This window comes from Bubalus kerabau, chromosome 1 (assembly GCF_029407905.1).
Source record: "Bubalus kerabau isolate K-KA32 ecotype Philippines breed swamp buffalo chromosome 1, PCC_UOA_SB_1v2, whole genome shotgun sequence".
Lineage (NCBI taxonomy): Eukaryota > Metazoa > Chordata > Mammalia > Artiodactyla > Bovidae > Bubalus > Bubalus kerabau.
In genome coordinates, this window is record NC_073624.1 from 156,672,236 (window position 1) to 156,691,797 (window position 19,562).

The window sequence follows — 19,562 nt, forward strand, 5'->3', positions numbered from 1 at the left end:
AAAACTTAACTTTAATGCATAGTTGAGCTTGCAGGAAGGTATGGGAAACTTCCCTGGGGGCTAGAAGGTCAAAGGAACAGAAATCCAGAGTGTTGACCAATAGCAGCCGCCACACATCGCTGCCTAAGAAGGGGAGGGTGCGGTTGGAAGGGTTATGCTTTAGGAAGCTTGACCTTCAGTGCCCACACAGGGAGAGGAGACAGAGCCTCTGGCTTTGCCAGGGGGTGCTGGGACCCAGATACTCCTCACACAGACACATCACTGGGATTCTCTAATAGCAATACTTACTCTCAGATAAAGGGGAAATTTAGAAACATTTACACGGGAAGATGGTCCCCAGAGAATTCTTAACTAAGGTCTAGAACTCAGAGGCTTTAGAGTTCAAATACACACTCACTCTCCTCATACTTGCAGAACTCAAAACATTGGCACTGAGCCAATGCTCTCCCTAGGTTACCTGGCAGAAGCAAATGAAATATCTCTGCACAGGACTCACCCATAGGCCAGGCCTCCCAAAGATCACACAGATAAAACTCTGTCAAAGATGAGCTCATTTCAGTCCAGGCGGTAACAGACTGAAATAAACCATTTACCCCCTGGCTTATATATTCCCACACTTTTTCCAACTACAAGATACCCCTGTTGTGTGATATCACCTGCTCCTGTTTGCAGCAGAATTTGGCCCTAAGAATTGTATGCCCCTCCTCTATAGTCTATCCCCTTCCTCCTTGAGAGTAACCACTAAATCATTGCTGATTCCCATCCATCGTTTTATACCATAATGAGCGATTCCATAAAGAGCATATACATTTGTTTGCAATCTCAAACTTACAGGAGATGACAGTGAGGCTCAGTAAAAGGCCTGTTTTTGCTGGGAGCTTGTCTCCAAATGAAGAGTACATTCCACGGTCTCAACAGAGGCTGAGTGCTCCCCATGACTCTCTGCACAAGAGTGATGAACCCTCCTAGCCTCAGGGTCATCAGAGAGCCACCAGCATCTCAAGGGCAGGGCCCATGTCTGATTCAATACCCTTGGATCTTGAGCACTCAGGAAAGACACTGGCATGTGGCCAGTGCCAGACTGGCAGATGCATGACCTGGGTGACACAGCAGGGTTTGTTCAGAGGCAATGGGGTGGTACCTGCTCCCCTGGCCCAGTATAACCTACAAATCTCCAACTCTGCAAGTCCATGTTCAAGGCAGGCAAAAGAAGAAGCGAGAGACCCAAGATGGGGGAGGCGCTGAACTCTCCACCCACAGCCAACGGGGCTGGGGGTCCAGGTGGAGACCCAGAAATGGGCATCACACTTATGGCAGCACCTCTTCTCGTGGCTCATGCATCCCCACCCCTCAGCTTATGTCTCCTCCCCACACTTGTCAGCTAAACCAGCTGCTCCTCCCCTGCAGCTGTGCCCCACCCTGACCATCCCAGTCTCCACAAAGGTTTCTGCCATGGCTGAGCTGATGGATGCTCTGTGTCTGGAGAGCTGGCCCCAGAGCACAGAGCCTCTAGAGGGCAGAGACCGGCAGAAGCTCAAACACAGCCAGGCGGTACTGCCTAGGGTTCAAGGCCTCTTCCTACTCCAAATGTTGATGGCAGAGTGACTGCCCGCTGCTGCCCCCCACCCGGGAGGGCCCACAGACCCCATCTTTTCTGCTATCATCATACCTTGTCCACTGCAGTGTCCTTCTGAGTGATGTTCTTCCTGCCATTGGCCTCTCGAGCCCAAACAGCACACGGTGCGTGGCTTTTAAAATAGGGTGTAGCGATGGGAAGGTCAGGAAGAGGAGAGAGGGAGTGAGGAGATCCAGGGGAAGGAGCACTGAGTTCTGAAACAAACAAGCTTTAGCTCTAAGCTGGCATGAGGTTTTCTGAAACACAAATGTGACTGCGTAAGTCCTCTGTGTTGTAAACTCCTCTGGCGCACTCTAAGGGAAAATGCCCCATTTCTGCGTGTCACCACGAATTATCCCACTTCCTGCCTTTGACATTCTTGAGTTCTTCCTGAAGAGCTGGGCTCCTTCTTGACTGCCGGGTTTGTACTGGTCCTCCTGGCCTTTGCACTGCACTCCCCTCACCCACCTCCTGCCCAGTCTCCCTGTCATGCAACAAACCCTTCTTACCTGAGTCGTGAGTGATCCAAGAAGTGTTAGGTTCTTAGTTGAAAACGTTTCAGGCCAAAATCAGTTTTTTTTTTTGTTATTCTATTCAGCATCTCCTTTTGATGGCCCTTGTCCTTTGGGGTCTCAAAGAGAAAAGACACAAACCAGACTGGTGAGCCCTTGGGAGGCTGCCCGCCACTCCTAACTAGGGCATCACTGCAGAAAGATGTGTCTCAAAGGAGTGTCTTTGACCAAAATTCACCCAGCTCACAGGAACCTTTCTCCCCTGCCAAGCAGTTCTCACCACCTGACCCCATTCCTGTCTTGTTAAACTTCCATAGCCCCCACCAGCTCTGATGATGCTGGCAAGGAGGGTTCTCTCTGCAGAGGTGGACCACAACCCTTGCCCACAGCCTCAGAGGCCCCTGTTCCCAGAGCTTCCCACCCCATCTCCTGCTTGTCACTCATCTTGTGACAGAACCTCTACCCAGAAGCACTCCGGGACCCTGACTGGATGGGTCATGGTGGCCCCTGGGGTCTTGGTCCCACATCAAGTATAAGCGGGACAGCTGGAAAACCCCTGAATTGGAACGACCTTCTGTCCTCAGCAGAGGAAACAGGAAAAGCACTCTCACCCTGGGGAGTGCTGGCCACACAGAAGGGCTGTGTCACGCAGAGAAGGCACAGGAGCAGAGGGCTGCCATGACAGACGCCCGCCACAGTGTCTGCACACCACGTGGCATGACTGTCTCCCAAGATTGTGAACTCCTCGGGACAGGGACCATGTCTTATTCACCTTTGCTCTGCTGTGCCCAGCACGTGCAGGCGTTCAATGAATAAGAGCAATGACTGGCGCTTGGAAGGGCAGTTAGGGAACAGGGAGGGTGGGACATGATAAGGAAGGATTCTCTAATCTGAACCTACACTCTCCACCAGGACTGGCTGGTCTCTGGACGGAAGAAGCAGGGAGGGTTTAGGTGGTAAATAAGCACCTGGTCCACAGCCTGATCCCACAGCCCAGCATGAAGACAGGCTAAGAGCCAGAACACCGAGAGCTGGGCTTCTGACAGTCACCCCCAGAGACTGCCTCTCATTCCTGTCCTCTTAGCAGATGCTCTGCCTGTAGGTCAAGGCCCATTTCAAACATATTTTAGCTTGGAAGGGTCTGGGTTGGTTTTTTTTTTAATGCAATGTCAGAATCCCAGGGAAGGGGGAGCCTGGTGGCTGTTGTCTATGGGGTTACACACAGTCGGACATGACTGAAGTGACTTAGTGCCGGGGTCCAGCCCCAGCAGGATCCAGGGATACCCTCAGGATGAACGGCATCGGCGAGAGAGAAAGTAAAGGAGAGAAAAAGAGACTGATATTCCTTGGTTTACACAGAAAGCCAATAAAGCCCCTGACACAGGACTTGCTCTGTTCACGGAGGCCACAGGCGCCCTCTTGATGGAGTGAAGATGCAGAGCACCTTCTCTCTGGAGTGAAGACGCAGAGTGCCTTCTCGATTGGGTCTTAGAAGCCCGGGCAAAAAAGTGAACTCAGAGAGCCTCTGTGCTCCAGGGAATCAGCCTGAAAAAGCAGAGAGAGAGAGCAAGAGAGAGAGAGAAAAAGAATGACACGGGGAGACCCAGCTTAGGTGGAAAGGGTCTGCAGCTTTATTTTCAAAAGGGGCTTTTATACCCTGAGTTACACATTTCCAGAACTGAAATATACAAAGTCATGCAGAGTCAGCTCAACATTCCATCAGTTTTACCTTTATCAAAACCAGGACATTTTTTGCATAGCTATTCATAAACAAGGGTCTTATGTTATGTACATTGTCTTCTGGCACTGTGGCCTGTTAACATTTTGTAACTCTTTCTTGATAAAGGTTGATCAACCAGAAAACCTGCTTTCCCTTTATCTTTCCAGTCTGCAGTGCCCCTCAGGAAACAGAGCTACATTCTTATGGAGCAAAGGTGCAGTGGGTTACAACAAAGAAAGAACTTATTAACTCAAGGGTCTTATGTTGCTAATGCCAAGGCTACTGCTTGCTTTTCTTACCAGCTATACTAGCTAATGCACTCCCAGGCACACATTGGGTAAAGGACAAGGAAACTCGGTAGCAAACACTGGCTCAACAATGCAGTATTATTCTAATAAAGCTTTTTTATCGCTCGAAGGTTATGCTTGGGGTGTTGTGAACAATCGTGTGCATTAGTTGCAAGAGTGTGGATAAACCTGCCAAGCAAGCTAAAATAGTAACAGAGGGGTTAGAATTAAAATGCTCCTTTCAAGCCCAGGAGACTTATTAACTAGAGCCTTAAGTTGATTTTCTTCAGAGAAAGGTGGTCGGGGATAGCCCCCTGTTAATGTCAGAAGAGTTTGGTGAAAGGCATAATATAGTGAACAGCAGACAGACAGATTTTGGTTTCGGGGCAGATGCTTGAGCAGGTCCAGGGAATCCCTCGAGTCCTGATCCGCCTTTGCCTGTCAGGTCTTGTCCGCATGACCTTTGTCATGGTGGGCTCTCCCGTGGTGGCTCCCAGCAACTTAGCAGCAGCAGCAACATGAAATTTAGCATATGGCCTTTGTGGCATCTGTCTCACTGCTGTAATATATATATATTTTTCCTTTCCCTGTTTGTTTCAGACAACTGAGGTTGCTAGGTAAAAGAATCTCCATACAAATGAGGTGCTAAATATTCTCAGCCATGATACAAATCAGGGATCCTAAGCTTTTTTTTTAATACTAAAATAGTGGTATAGAAAAGTTCAAACACATGTGAACTGTAGCCATCACAGAGACAAGGGATGAGGCATTCTGTAAACAGTATGAAGGGGCAGGTGCTCCCGGCAGCAGCCAGACCATCAGAGAATGCAGCCTGGAGGCTCTGCATTGGACCAGCAAGATGTATGGGAGACATCAAGAGGGCACAAGAGGGATGGTAAAAACATCACATGGTGCTTTATGGCACTGAACAGCAGCACTGCAAAAAAAAAAAAAATGAAATGACAGTTTCTCCTTTTTCTATATTGGAGGTACATATAATTTTTTGTCAGAGTTCTGATAAAGCTTTTATTATTAATTTAAAGGAAGACAAATACAGTAAGAAAAAAGTCAAGGAAAAGAGTTTTTATCTATCAAAATTTTAAAACTGTGTACCATTCACCCCAGAAATCCCACTTTGGGGCATCCATTCTAGGGAAACATTCACAGCAGATAAAGCAGCTTACACCATTTTTACAGCATTTTATGGCAAAAATGTCTATATCAGTAAGGGAACAATGAACTAGGATAGGACACAGCCAAACTATTAGAATACTAGGCAGCAATGAAAAAGCAAAAGCTTCCGATGTTCAGATCCTAGGCTTATATCAAGCAGGGTTTGCCTGCTATGAGGACAAGAAGCAAGAATGCTAAAAACAAACAGTCCCCAAATCCACACACACAGTGCCTGGCTAAAACTAAGGTTGACCAGGGAAACAGAAATTCCCTTTACCACTCCCCACATGAGCCTGGCACCAAGCAACAAGCATCATCAGTCTACCGCTGCCGGAGAAGCAATACATACAGACACACCCTCTCTGTGGCATGGATATGAGGGGACTTCTCAAAGCTGATGGTACAGCAGGAACACTGAGAAAGACCTTCTGGCACCCCAGACACCACTCTCAGGACAAGTTAACAGCAGACCCACTGCTAAAGGAATCTGAAGTCTGTGATACATTGGGGTAATGATATCACCAAAGAAATCAAAACCTATCTCGTCTCATAATCCATACTAACAAGCTGACAGAAGAGGCATGCTCATTTCTGGGCACGGATACTGTTTACTAATCCATTCTTCTAAAATGATGTTTAGCATTAAATTTAAAGCGTCAATACACATTTTTAAAGGAAGATAAAACTACTATCAAAAAGTAGTCATCATAAATGTACTCAGAGATTTCCCAGATCTTGGGACTTATCGGAGAATTAACATAACTACAATTAATATGCTAAATGATCCAGTGGAAAAGGTGGAAACCTACAAGAACAGATGGGGGGATTTCAGCAGAGATATGAAACTATAAAATAGTCAAATGGAACTGCTAGAAATAAGAGACACCATGTCAGAAATGAAGAAGTGCTTTGACAGGCTCCGATCAAATGATGCATAGCTGATAAAAAGCATTATTGTACTCAACAGGTCAGTAAGAATAAGCTGAAGCACAAAGAAAAATGAGAATGGGGAAAAAAATAATACCCAGAAAAGAAGAGTCAAAAGTTGTGGGACAATATCAGTCTAGCATAATTGAAGCTGCAAAAGGAAAAGAACATAAGAATTATCTAAACTAATGGTTAAAATTTTTCTAAAATTAGTGACAGCAAATCATACACCCAAGAAATCTAGACAATTCAGAACACAATTGAGCAGTGTCTTTAAAGTAGAAAGGGAAAAAAAAATCCTGTCAACCGAGAATGTTGTAAAAATGAAAACCTCTTTCAAAAATGAAAAGCAACATTTTCCTAGCATCAACAAAATAATTGCTTAAAAAGATAACATTCCTTCTTGATCTTATAAGGGCCAGGATGACACTTAGACCTGGATTGTGTAAACTGTTAACACATCATTTCATGTACAGGCCTCTATCACAAAAAACTTCTATAACTGTGCCTTGACTTCTAACATGCAGAACAGTTCTCAGAGTCAGAGTCTTTCTCAGATGTTCTTCCCATGTTATAATCCTCAATTTGGCTCAAATAAAATTTTGCATTTCTTAAAAAAAAAAAAATGTGTGAGGTACATCAAAAAGTTCAACACAGAATTATCATCTGACCAGAAACTTCTCTCTTAGATATACACCCAACAGAATGGAAAGCAGGTATTCACACAAATATCTGTAAAAGAATGTTCATGGCAGGCGCTATTCATAATAGCCAAAAAGTGGAAACAACCCAAATGTCCGTCAATGGATAAATGAAAAAATAAAATGCAGTATAACTACAAAATAGAATGTTATCCAGCCATAGAAGGAATGAAGTATGATAAATATTTCAATGTGAATGAACCTCAAAAAAAATTAGGCTAAATGAAAGAAATCAGAAATGCCACGTGGGGACTTCTCTGGCAGTCCAGTGGCTAGGCCTCTACGCCCCTAAAGTTGGGGGTCAGCGTTCAATTCCTGGTCACAAAAGTAGATCCAACGTGCCTCAGTGAAGACTGAAGACCCAGTGTGATGCAACTAAGATGCAATGCAGCCAATTAAACGATTAAAAAAATGCCATGTGTTGTACGATTCCATTTATATGAAATATCCAGAATAGGTAAATTCATAGAGATAGAAAGCAGATTAGTGGTTCCTAGGAGCTGGAGGGGGAATAGGATGTGACTGCCTGGGAATGATGAAAATGTTGTGAGACTAGACAGATGGCTGTATACAGTGTGACATAGTAAATGCCACTGAATTGTACTTTAAAACTGTACATTTTATCTGAACTTCATCCCAGTTTTTTAAAAGACACAGATAATCACAAACAAATTATAATCCCTTGCTTTAAAATACCTGTGTACAGGTAATTAAGCTTTATGGTATGGAATATTGTGAAAAGACATAGCTATGCCATTCACAGATACATTATCCTCAGAAGTGGCTTCACAAACATGACAATAAAATTCACTTAATTTTTTTTAAAAATATGACTTTCTCATACAACCAAAAACTGAGAAAAGTCATTGTCATCAGACCTATACTACAGGAATATTACAAGAAATTCTTCAGGCAGAAGGAGTATGATACCAGATGGAAACTTGGATCTACACCAAGACACAAAAAGTGTCAGAAATGGTGAAAAGAAATTCCTAAAAGTCAATGTATTGAAGTCAGTTGCAAACTTATTTACAATTTACTTATCAAGACTCACTTCAAGACTCTCTCCTCATTGCTTCTAATTCTAAACCATTGTTCCATGAACTGTGCCTGGGTCTCCAGTCTGCCTTAAACCACTGGAACCTAGAGCCAAAACTTTACAACTCTCCAACTTCTGACTTTCCCCTTCTGAGATACTGCTAAGACAGTCAAAGTGATGGTCTCTCTTACTGCAGTGAGTTCACATAAATTTAGTTTGCTTAATTTTTTTTTTTAAGAGAAAGCAAATAATACAGTAAAGTATGATTCCACATACGTGGAGTACCCACCAAACTCTTCCAGCAGTCACAGTGGGAGAGGACTATCCTGGAAGGTTCTGGGAAAAAAAGGAGGATTTGCTTCTTCACACTAGATTCTTTTGTGTTATTTGAATGCTTCACAATGAGCATGTATTAGCTCTTTGATTTAAAAAATCCAATTTCAAAAAGAATCAGGAACTGCAGCTTGCTCAGGCCATAGAGTTATGAGTTTAGAGGCATATGTTTAACTCAAAATGTATCACACATCAGAAATAATTTTTGCTGGTCAGTACAATAACTTGGACAGGGAAGTACTTTTATTTTTATAAAATTGTGCCTAAGACATTAAGAAGTAGGGGAGTCATGATCAGACTCTCATTTGGCCCACTGGGTCCTAGGAGGAGATTAGTCAATGAAGTGGAAGACTGGCCCCTACTGCAGGAAGTCCTTGGGGCAGGAGGCAGTGGAGCCAGCCCTGCTCTAAAGCTTGGGAGAAAAGTACAGGAGACACAGGAGGGAGGCTCAGCCAAATCAGAGGGCAGCTGTTGCAGGCAGACCTTACTCTGAGACCCAGGTCAATCCCAAGCAACTTCCCTATGACCCCCAACTCAATCCATCCCAGTGCAGGCCCAGAGCCCACACATCACACAGCTATCCACCCTACCCAAAGGGCGAGCAGCCCCCCTCACCTGGTGGGCAATTGGCATCAGTTTGGCCACAAGCTCTTCCCCAGATTCCACATGGTCAAAGACTCCTTGCAAGGCCAACTGCTGACTGGAGCGAGTAGGGGGGGGGGTGTCTTCCATGTTCCCTTTGCCCCAAAGCCTATTTTTACAGACGGCAAAACCAAGACCCAAAGAGCTAGGGTGACTTTATCAGGGTCATAGTAATTCCGAAGATGAAGAAACCTTTATAACACCAACTCCCTTGACTTGAAAGAAAGAAGAAATTCTGGCATCTGGAAGGGGGTTTTATATTCAGCAATATTTCCATGCTTCATACAAAAAAGAAAATTCAAATGGTTTATTCAATACACACATGCTAAGCTAGATCAGAATTCCCACTAATTTCATACACATAGTTTAGTTAGGTTTATTAAGGAAGCCAGGACAGCAGGTATCAGTCATTCTGAGTCTCTCTGTAGAAGGAAGCCTCAGATGGAAACACACCAACGATCTTTTTTGCTGCTGTTTCTCCTATTTTTGTGTAATGTCATGAAGGCTTTATTAAGAAGTCATTTTTAAGAAGCAGGCACTAACTGGTCATCCCAGGCTGTGTTCTCAGCCTGCTCCCAACAGGGCTCATCCTCAGGGACCCAAATGCACATTCCCGAGAGTCAGGGCAGGGGAGAACCTGACATCTGCCTCGTCCTGGTTCCTTCTGACAGAAGATGCCCGGCTCTGGGGACTGGGAAGCCCAGACAGCAGACAAAAGGGTCCCATGTCATCTTGGACATGGGATCCTTCCATCTGAAAGGAGCCTCGGAGGAATGGGGAATGCGATCTTGAGCTGTTGTAATTTCTCAGACCCGTTCTGTGGGTAGGTTGGGAGCAGCAACCTGAAAACGTAGCCAGGAACACACCCAGGGTGAGTCAGACAGTACTGGGGACCCGCGGCCTAGCCAACTCTCGGGTCAGCCAGCACCCAGCTGGGGGTCTCAGCATTGTGCTGCACTGTGAAACAGGTATGGTGGTCAGGAAGCTCTTCCCCACACTGAGAAGAAGTCTCCTTTGGGGAACTTCTCTCTTGGGCCAGGTTCTGGTGATCCTCATAAGCCCAGTATCATTTTTTCCCTAAAAAGTCTCTGGATTCATCATCAGGATTTGCTGTAGGGCTGAACTGTGCAAAATCTTCAGACTCAGCAAACCTCCATCTATCTCCTTGTCTATCTCCTGCCTGTGTGGAGCATCTGGCCTGCTCTGTGAGGTCAGGGTGGCAGCGCATTCATTTCATTGTAGCATTTTTACGTAGACCTACGCCCAACATTCTGCTTTCCAGATTAGTAGGCCAACCTGGGATCTCTCCCAACTATCACCCTAAAGTTGCCCAAGAATCTCCAGAGATTGCTCAGCCTGTTTTCCCCCCACCTCCTGGAGTGAGAATCAGAAGTCAGCTGCAGTTTTTAGCTTCCGTGACTTCTGCTGCTTCTATACAATGTTGCCTCTGACCACTGACCCCATATAGTAAGATGCACTCTTGCTCACAAATAGGATGGTGTTCTTGATGGTTCAGATCCCCAACGAGGTCGCAAGTGGGAAACCAAGAGCCCACATACCCTTGGTTGCTCTGTCCTGTCCTCAGCTTGCCCACAGGGCCGGCCAGAGCCCTCACCATGACACCAACTCTTTGAAGAGCCTTTTTTCACAGTGGCTTTCTGCTGGAGAGGCTTAAGACTAAGGGCGAATCCAAGTTCCTTGCCTCCCCAGAGGAACGCACACTGAAGCACATGGTCTCTGAAGCTTGGGGTTTTGTTCGAGACCTTAAACACACACGCAGGCAGATGCCACTCATCTCACATGGATATAGCTAAGACAGGCTTCTTGGGAGGTTCCTCCCAAACAAAGATCCTGATCTGGGTTCCTACTACACACGGCAGTAACAGGAAACCCCAAAGTCATAGCTTTGTTGATGAAACATTTGAACAATACATCTATTCCCCTAGGCAACTGACAATGTATTTCTAACAGTTGCTTCTAGTTAAATTCTAAAAAAAAAAAAAAAAAAAAAATTATTGAATAATCTCTTAAAAGGATTTTGAAAGAGCCCACCTCTCTCACAGTCAGTGGTATCCACTCTGGAAATAGATTGCCTCCACTTCCTAATTATCATGGGTGAAGGAGCAAGGGCCAGAGGAGTGGGAGGGAAGAATCCGCCTTCTAAAAGCTGAGGGCCTCTTGTGAGATGACCTTATAAGTACCGGTGTCACTGTTCTAACTGAACAGATACGTCTGTCTGCAGACTGGGCCACACTGACCAGGGCATAGGGTCACAGCCTCTCTGGCCCTTCCCTAATGATGGATGTCAATTCTGCCTCCCTGTTGGAAGTGGACATTGGCAAGGCTGGATGTCTGGGGCCTCCAGCCATGGCACTGGCCAGTCAGCACAGAGCAGGCCTGAGGGCTCATGTGCCCCACAGCTAAGCGTGACTTCAGGGTCCGCAGTCCTCAGCAGGACCGCTGAGTGTGAGCCTAGCTTGAGTGTGACCATAGCTCCTGCTTGCTCGCCCTGTCTCTGCCTCCCCGACATCTCTTGGCCAAGCTTTGTCCTCTGCTGAATTAGCACAACTGCCTTCTTCTCCAGACCTCCTCCCGGGCCTGGCCCAGTCACCCAGGCCTGGATTAGGGATCACCTTCTCCACTGCCTGGCAGGTGTTCAAAGAGAGGATTTGAGAGCCCAGACTCTGGCATTGCCATTGATTAGCTGTATGACCTTACGCAAGTTTCTCGGCTTCTCTGTGCCTCCGTTTCCTTATCTGTAAATGGGGATAATAGCACCTACCAAATAGGGTTGCAAGTGAACACATAGGAACTACTTAGGGAAGTACCTGGCACTCAATTAACTGCCACCATTACTATGATCACTGCTTGCTCAGGACATCTCAGCCCTTCGTCCCTCTAGCTGCCCATGGCTGTGCCATACAGCTAGGAGAACCTCTGACTGGATACTTAGAGACCAGAGAGACTCAATGGGCCTTACCAAGGACTTCACTTGGCATACACTTCTTTCTGTCTTGGTGTGGGGCATTAACAAGAGATAGGGAGCCCGCTCCTGGCCTCAAACGGAGCATAGCCAACCCTTCTAACCCTGTAGTCACACTGAATCCAGGGAGGCCGGGAGGCCACGGCCCCCAGGGAGCAGCAGCGGCCCTTGGAGAGCGGTGAGGCCTCAGGTGGGTCCACAAGGTTGCCTCCTTACTCCTAATTTGTGACGTCAGGATCAGACAATCTCCACATCCTCTCCTTTAGTATGACCTGTTAGGATCTGGCTTATTCTAAAGGGTCCCTCAGTTACCTATGGATCTTCTTAATAATCCACAGAACCTAAACTCAGGGATCGTGGGATCTGCCTGAAAGAAGACGAAATAAGGGTCTGAAATTAGTGTGAAACTCAGAATCAGAAAATGAAGTTCTCCAAACAAATGGTATGGTTTTCCAAATGATAGATCCTCACTTTTCTAAAAAGCACCAAGATGTGGAGTGCAAAGCTGCAAAACTGCAGCAAACGCCTCGCTCTCTTTTAAGGCAAATTTTCAGAAAAACCAAATTACACACTGAACTTTAAAAAGTGGCGTGTTGGGGAAAAGCTACGAAGGAAAGCAGAGAAGGATCTGCTCCACCTCCCAGGGGCACATCTTTGTGCCCACGGCAGGGGACCACCTGGGCTCCAGGGACGGATGGGGCTGGCAAAGCTCTGCCCTCCACGCGACGCTGGCTACCCAGGGGTGCCAGGGGGTTGTCGCCACACTAGTAATCTTTGTACACTGGGTACGCACATGATATTTCCCGGCAATAAGGGGTTGAAGAGAGTAGCTATGGGGTTACTCAAGCAGTTTTCATAAGCATTGCTTGACACTTCTCGTGTACAAAGCACAGCTCAAAAGTCATCCTCATTCTATTAATGTGTCATGGTGGCCAGGGAGGTGTGCCTCTCAGTCTCCTTCGAGAGAGCCTGCTATGGGCACAGAGTCCCCAGACTAACAGCTTCCAGCCCCAGCCCGTGACCCCGGGGCCCCACCCCTCCAGGCTGCCCCCGGGCAGTGACTGAGCGCAGCAGAGGTGGTAGTGCTGGGCCACTCCTGCCACACGCAGGGCGCTCCCCAAGAGACACTTCTGCTCAGGGCCTTTGGCCTGGCTGAGATTTCCTCAGAACTGCACTGCGGTTTGAGGTCTTCCTACTCAGCCCTTGCCTCCCTCTTTCCTTTCACAGGAGGCAGACCTACCTCCAGTTTGAAGGCTTTTTTCGTGTGCCTAACTCCTGCCCCCTCGTTCTGTACAGGCATGGCCCCCACAAACCCTCTTGTGTGTCTAATCCCACGTTGGCACCTGCTTCTCAGGGGGCCCAAATAGACATCTGTGTTACATCTTTTCCCCACGCCTTCTTTTAAAAATTGAGACCATCCTCAATGTATGGCTTTGAATAGCTTTTCATAAGACGTTTTGAGTATTTTCCTAGGCTGTTTTAAGTGTGCTTCAAAATTGGTGTATAAAATGGCCACATGATATTGCATGTTAGGAATGCACATTATCTATTTAAAGACATTTATGGATTCACAGTATCTATTTATTATGGTTAAAGCTGCTAAAACTTTTGAATACCCTTCCTCCGTTTGGGAAATTCTTGACATTAGTGGGTCCTGTCTCCCCCAGCTAGACATGCAAACTTGCTTTCTCAGGTCCCCTTGCAGCCAGGGTGGACAGACGGCTCTGCCAGCCACAGCTGCAGGGACCCTGCGTCAGAATGCGGGCAGCGCATCATGGGGGACAAGGTTTCCACCGGGGGTGGTGAGTGGTCTCCGCTTGTTCTTCGTCCTACAGAGATACTATCCTATGGGCTGCAAGGAAGTATCAGCTTCATTTACAAAAAAAGAAACTAAAAACCAGAGATAATTGTTCAAAGTAACTCACCCACCATTAGGTCCCTTACCCTGGCTTGAGGTATTTGGACTCTTAACTGCCCCCAAATTATACGCCAGGCAACAGATCAGTCTCTCAGAGTCCAGAGATAAATCATTTCCCAAAGGAGTGTGTGCTAGAGGAAAGCCCTGGTTTTATGAGCCCCATTTCTAGGGCTTTGGAGACACGAACTTGGCTTCAGAGCCTTGTTCTTTCTTGCTTGGTTGTGTGAACTTGTTCAAGCAACCGGCCTGTTTCCATCAAAACTTCCTTGACAGTTTCTCTGAGAGTAGAACTAGATAATGTTTTTAACAGAAAAACTATACAAAAAAATGAAGGTTATGTGTGTTTTTTTTTAAAAAAGTTTACTCATTCAAATAAATACAGTGTGTTGGCATACAAACAGATCCACATGCTCTGCTATGGTGAAACACCCCATGGCATTGGGTAAGGAAAACCCAAGTAGTTAGCTTCTGATTTTGTCTAGGCAAAAATTGGAAAGGAAACACAAGTCTATTTTTTGCTTGTGTAGGCATAGATTGTAATGGTGGTTACATGAAGTAAGTAGAACTGAGGTTAGATCAACACAGACTCCTTTCTAAGCATTATTACAAGTTTGAACTTGCTTTCCTGTGATGAAAACCCATGTACTCACCATCTAGATCTAAAACTACAACTTTGTGCCATGTCAAGCATCTACATTTCCCTGAAGCATTTCAAGGGAAATTAGACACTGTACCTCCAAAGGAGTTAAGCTTGCATTGCCACATAGAGCCCCTACACAACGCCACTGGCATTCCAGCTTCATAAATAATTCCCTCATGTCTTTTAATTCTGAACCCATATTCAAATCTCAATTGTTTCCCAAATGTCTCTTACAATTTTTTCCCTCATATTTACTTACAAAAATCTCTTGATTCTTTTAATCCAAAACAGCCTCCCCCCATCTATCCCAACACACACCTTTTTTTTTTTTCGTACATAGCACTGAAGAGACGTGGTCATTGTCAAAGAATATTCCTCATTGCAGATTTGCCTGGTGTTTCTTTGTTCCTTAAACTCCCTCAAACCAGCAGCTGGACTGAATGGTTAGTTCAAGAAGCCAAACAGCCCCTCTAACCCTTGGCCCCAAATGGCCAAGACTTGATCAACACCTGTCAGCTTCCCTCATTTTTGCCCCAGCTTTTCCAGCTTCATAGGACCAACCAGAAAAAGCCAAATATGCACTCCTGATCAGTCACATAGGATGCTCCACTGCTAGTCAGCCTGCCCCAGCTTCCCCAGGCTAACAGACTCTGATCGGGGCATACCTGCAGACTTCTCCTTTTCCACTACAAAGCCTTCTCACTCCACTGCCTACCTTTGAGTGCCTGACCAAGGCAAGTGACGGTAGCTGATTCCCTTGCTATAGTAAGCTGGAGATAGTCTTTGCTTATTCTCACTTGACAGCGGTCTCCATTTCCACGATTGTTACTGATGGCTAAGTGTGATCACACTTAAGATGGTAATAGCCACCTTATTTAACCACTCACATTGTCAGAGTGGAATCTGACTTTTCAATTCATGCCCTGTTACAAATTTGCCTGTTTTGCCATGTGCCTTTATTCATATCTGCAAGAAAAAGATGGATGAATTTCGCACACAGAATTTATTTTCACCTTAAGCAAATGCTTTCCAAGTAATTTTTAGTCAAGCTTTACATTTCTGGCCTAATGCATCAATGTTTTGATGTTTTGAAATGACAGAGTTTGGCCAGCAACTGAACAACAACAATTTAACGAGACTGCCCAGTAACTTAGCCTAGAGGCCCCTCATTTATTTCTTGCTTATTATTTATTTACATTAAACATGTAGTCAATTAAATTGATCTCATTAAAATGAGTTTAATCTTAACATAATTTGACTAAAAGAAGGCTACAATCAAATAGTACTCATTAAAAACAATAGAGTTTTAACCCTGGGAAAATGTATAGAGCATATGAAAGTCAGTATAATATATGGGTGTTCTGCAAATATCAGGGCGCATGACCACTAGAGGGCAGCACTTCTGCTTTCAGGTTATGCTCAGTCATGACCTGCAAGCACATCCCAGGAACAGCCCTGCCACCGGTATACACAGTGGCATCGCCAGAGGACCAAGGACCCCTCGCAGTGCTTAGAGAAAACTGCACCACCATTTCCTGTGTGGGTGGCCACGACACACTCTTTCCAAGGCTTTTGAAGACTTGGTGTCCCTTTCTCCAAGCTCCTCCCTTCGCGCGTTACAGTTTTAGACAAAACACCTGGCTCAGGAAATTATATGGGGATCAAGGGGGCGAGGCAAGATGGACACACACACACTTTCTCCTTTAATCCCACCAGAACTCTCCACCTCCAGTCACCTTAGGACGCAGAGAAATGGCTACCCACCAGCCCCAAAGCAGGGCTGGCCCCCTACACCACGGTATGGGCACAAGGCAGGCCTTCCCAGTCCGGCCCAACATAAAACATCTCTAAAACCTTTCTGTTCCCCCATTCTAAAAACTACATTCCCTGATTTCAGCTGCCGGAGAAAACTAGAAAATGAGGGCAGCTCATCGAGTCGCTGGGACACACCCTCCACCCGCACAGATGCTCTCCCAATCTCTGGCCTTCTCTAGAGGGCGCTGTGGAGCGCTTGCGCAGCTCCTCTTCTTCCAGAGAAACTGGCTCCTCCTGATGGGCGTCAGGGGCTTGTGCTCTCTCGCGTCTAGGCTATCGGCCCGCCATGTGGTTCTCTGCATCTTTCTGATCTCAACTAGGACAGCTCCATTTGCAGTCGTGACTGCAATACAGGACAAAAGGCTACACTAGCAGTTTGGGTTATACAAATTACAGCACCCAACAGCTCTGTGTGCGCTCACTCCTGGGTGAGAAAGGAGAGTCTGCACTTGATTTAGCTGGTATTCTGCATCAAGAAGCAGTGGAGAAAAACTGATAAGAATGCGTTGTCTTTCCTGGATAAGGCATTGAATGAGACATCTCAGTATATATGGTTTTATCTCTCTTCTACTGCTGAAGCAAAAGGAGAGAAAAAAACCTCCAGGAAGATCTGATCAGCAAACCCTTCCAGAGTGAGGTCTTCTAAGCCAAGGAGGCACTTTCAGTCCCGCACTGGAATCCTGAAATCCTTTATCCACCCATTCCCCCACCCCATCACTGGTGTGTTTCACGCTATGCCCTTTCATGCCATAGGGAAGTCAGGCCTCCACCTGGTCCTGTGGGGTCATGTGAGGCCTGCAGGGGGCAAACCACAACAAACAACCCAAGAACCCTGGGATGAAGGGTGCGCGGGACAAGGGGACACGCAATGTCCCCCACTGGGACCCTCTGGCTTGTTCTCATCCTTTTGCTTTATTTACCTAAAGACTGGTTCCGTTGTCATACCCTGCTATCTCAACTGCCTCCTGGGGGCATCTTGCCTTTGGGGCCTATGTACTCAACCCTGCCAGCAGAGGGAGTGACAAGCCTGGGTGTTTTGACTATAGCTCCTGGTGTCCCTTCTGGGGCTCTGAACCCAGCACGTGATGGTGAGTGCTTCTTGTCTCACCAGTTGGCTGCTGTGGAGAGATCAGGAAACCTTCTCAGTGAGTTTAATCCCTACAGGGGACCTGATAGTGCCTGCTTATAGGCATTGACCCCATCTTCTGTGGCCAAGATTGGCTGAGTCTCTGCTGTCACTTGGGGAGTTGCAACTGTCCCACCACTTCAGTGGTTTCAGTACCCCCTAACTGCATCAGCTGCTGTTGCTGGATGACACACCCATATCTTGACTTGTCCAGCTACTGACTTCCAGGGGACTGGATTGATTCCATGATGGTGGCCACCACGAGGCTGACTCAGGGCTGCATACTGACCCAATCTGTATTTGGGGCAGACCTCTTAAGTGATCAGGCTGCTGACTCGATCATTCTGCTTGTGGATAGATACTGTAAAGGCCTTCAACCTCTCGGAAAGTGATCAGTACTGGCAATGACCTTCTCTGCTGATCCCATAACAACGCTGAAGAGTGTACCAGGGACACAAGTAACATATCAAAGCAACTTCAACTGTGTTACCCTGAGCTCCCATCCTGGGCAGACTGGCTGTCACACTGCCTGCTGACTGGGTCACTGCTGCGGCTGCTGCTAAGTCGCTTCAGTCGTGTTCGACTCTGTGCGACCCCGTAGACGGCAGCCCACCTGGCTCCGCCGTCCCTGGGATTCTCCAGGCCAGAACACTGGAGTGGGTTGCCATTTCCTTCTCCAATGCATGAAAGTGAAAAGTGAAAGTGAAGTCGCTCAGTCGTGTCCGACTCTTCGCGACCCCATGGACTGCAGCCCACCAGGCTCCTCCGTCCGTGGGATTTTCCAGGCAAGAGTACTGGAGTGGGGTGCCATTGCCTTCTCTGGACTGGGTCAGTAGATAAGCAGTAATGCCTGACTTCTTGGGAATGCCATCAGCATCGAGAGCATTGTAGAACCCACCCATTGCACAACATAGGATACTGATCAAGTCTGCTCTTACAAGACTGAAGGAAGCAGTGAAGGCCAAGTCTTCAGTTCCCCAACACTGGGCTCTCGACCTTGGACTGTCGGGGAAATGAGTGTGCAGCCTGCAAAGGACCCACAAAAGTTCTTCTAATGGGCTTCCATCCCATGTTCTTCTGCATCTGCAGACATTTTTGACTCGTCCTATCGCTGCATTTTTAAGGACCAATTACCTTTGACCTGAAGCAAGGAACTTACCTTCTAAGCTTCCATGATGTGTGCAGACACACACCTCTCAGATTCAACTCTGAGATTTTTGGTTTTAAACAATTGTACTTCCCATAAATGAAGATGCTGTCAAGCAGCAGCATCCTCAAGGATCACCTGCTTAGTCTAGACGCTTAAGGTGTGGAAACAAGAGATGTCACGAAAGCTAACTTTAAAAAACACACTGGTTAGGGAATTGTTTAGAAATTATAAATATTAGCAGAAATATTTATTTCAAACACCAGAATGTAAATACAAGTTTCTGTACTTCAAGGAAAATGTAAACTTGTAAAATGCAAAAATTAAACATATTATCTTTCCTCTAATTATTAGCAGATAATCTTAATAAAAATAAGCTGTTGGTCAAAAAACAGCCACTGTCATGTTTAGCAAAATATCTTGCAGTTTTAGATTTATAATTTTATTTCCATGGAGAACCAACATAAATACACACCACTGCTGGACTCAACGCAGGTTTTGTCTGATTCTACTATCACTGTGCATTCTGAGATGTGTACCAGGTGCCAGCCACAGCCCACAGTGTGCTCAGGGGCAGCCTGGCCCCAGAGAAGCCTCTAGTGCTGTCTGCAAGAGGGCACCCAGGCCTGCCAGTCCCTCCTCTTAGCCCCCATAGTCACCTGGTCCTCAGGGCATCTCTGTCCATCTCTGAAGCAAGCGGGCATAAAGCAGCTTAGATGGTGAACTTTCTCAGAGCAGGTAGCATCTGTGAGGAGCTAAGATCCTCTCCAAACTAAGCACAAGTCTGCTTTTATCCTCAGGGCAACATGGCAATAAGTAAGGTCTGAGACAATTTCCTATAACTGCCCAAAGCCAGAAACCCCACAGAGAAGCTTCTATCAAGTTAGATAAACCTATATATAAACACAAATAACAATAAAATTAATTCAGATACCCATTTGGGGGGAACCAGTGAGGTAAGTTATTGGTAAACCCACTGTGACA

General features: G+C 46.2%; 1 protein-coding gene across 5 annotated transcripts in view; it reads right to left on the reverse strand.

Annotated features, from left to right (window-relative positions):
* Positions 1 to 3,744: 3,744 nt before the first annotated feature.
* Positions 3,745 to 19,562, reverse strand: part of DLG5 (discs large MAGUK scaffold protein 5) — a 139,251-nt gene continuing 123,433 nt past the window's right edge. For 3 of the 5 annotated variants that reach the window (XM_055537303.1, XM_055537299.1, XM_055537283.1), the window contains one exon: positions 3,745 to 5,071. In XM_055537303.1, the coding sequence (XP_055393278.1) occupies positions 4,953 to 5,071 (119 nt within the window). In that variant the 3' untranslated portion in view covers positions 3,745 to 4,952. The remainder of the gene's footprint in view (positions 5,072 to 19,562) is intronic. The other 2 variants (XR_008699087.1, XR_008699083.1) reach the window with 1 other exon arrangement.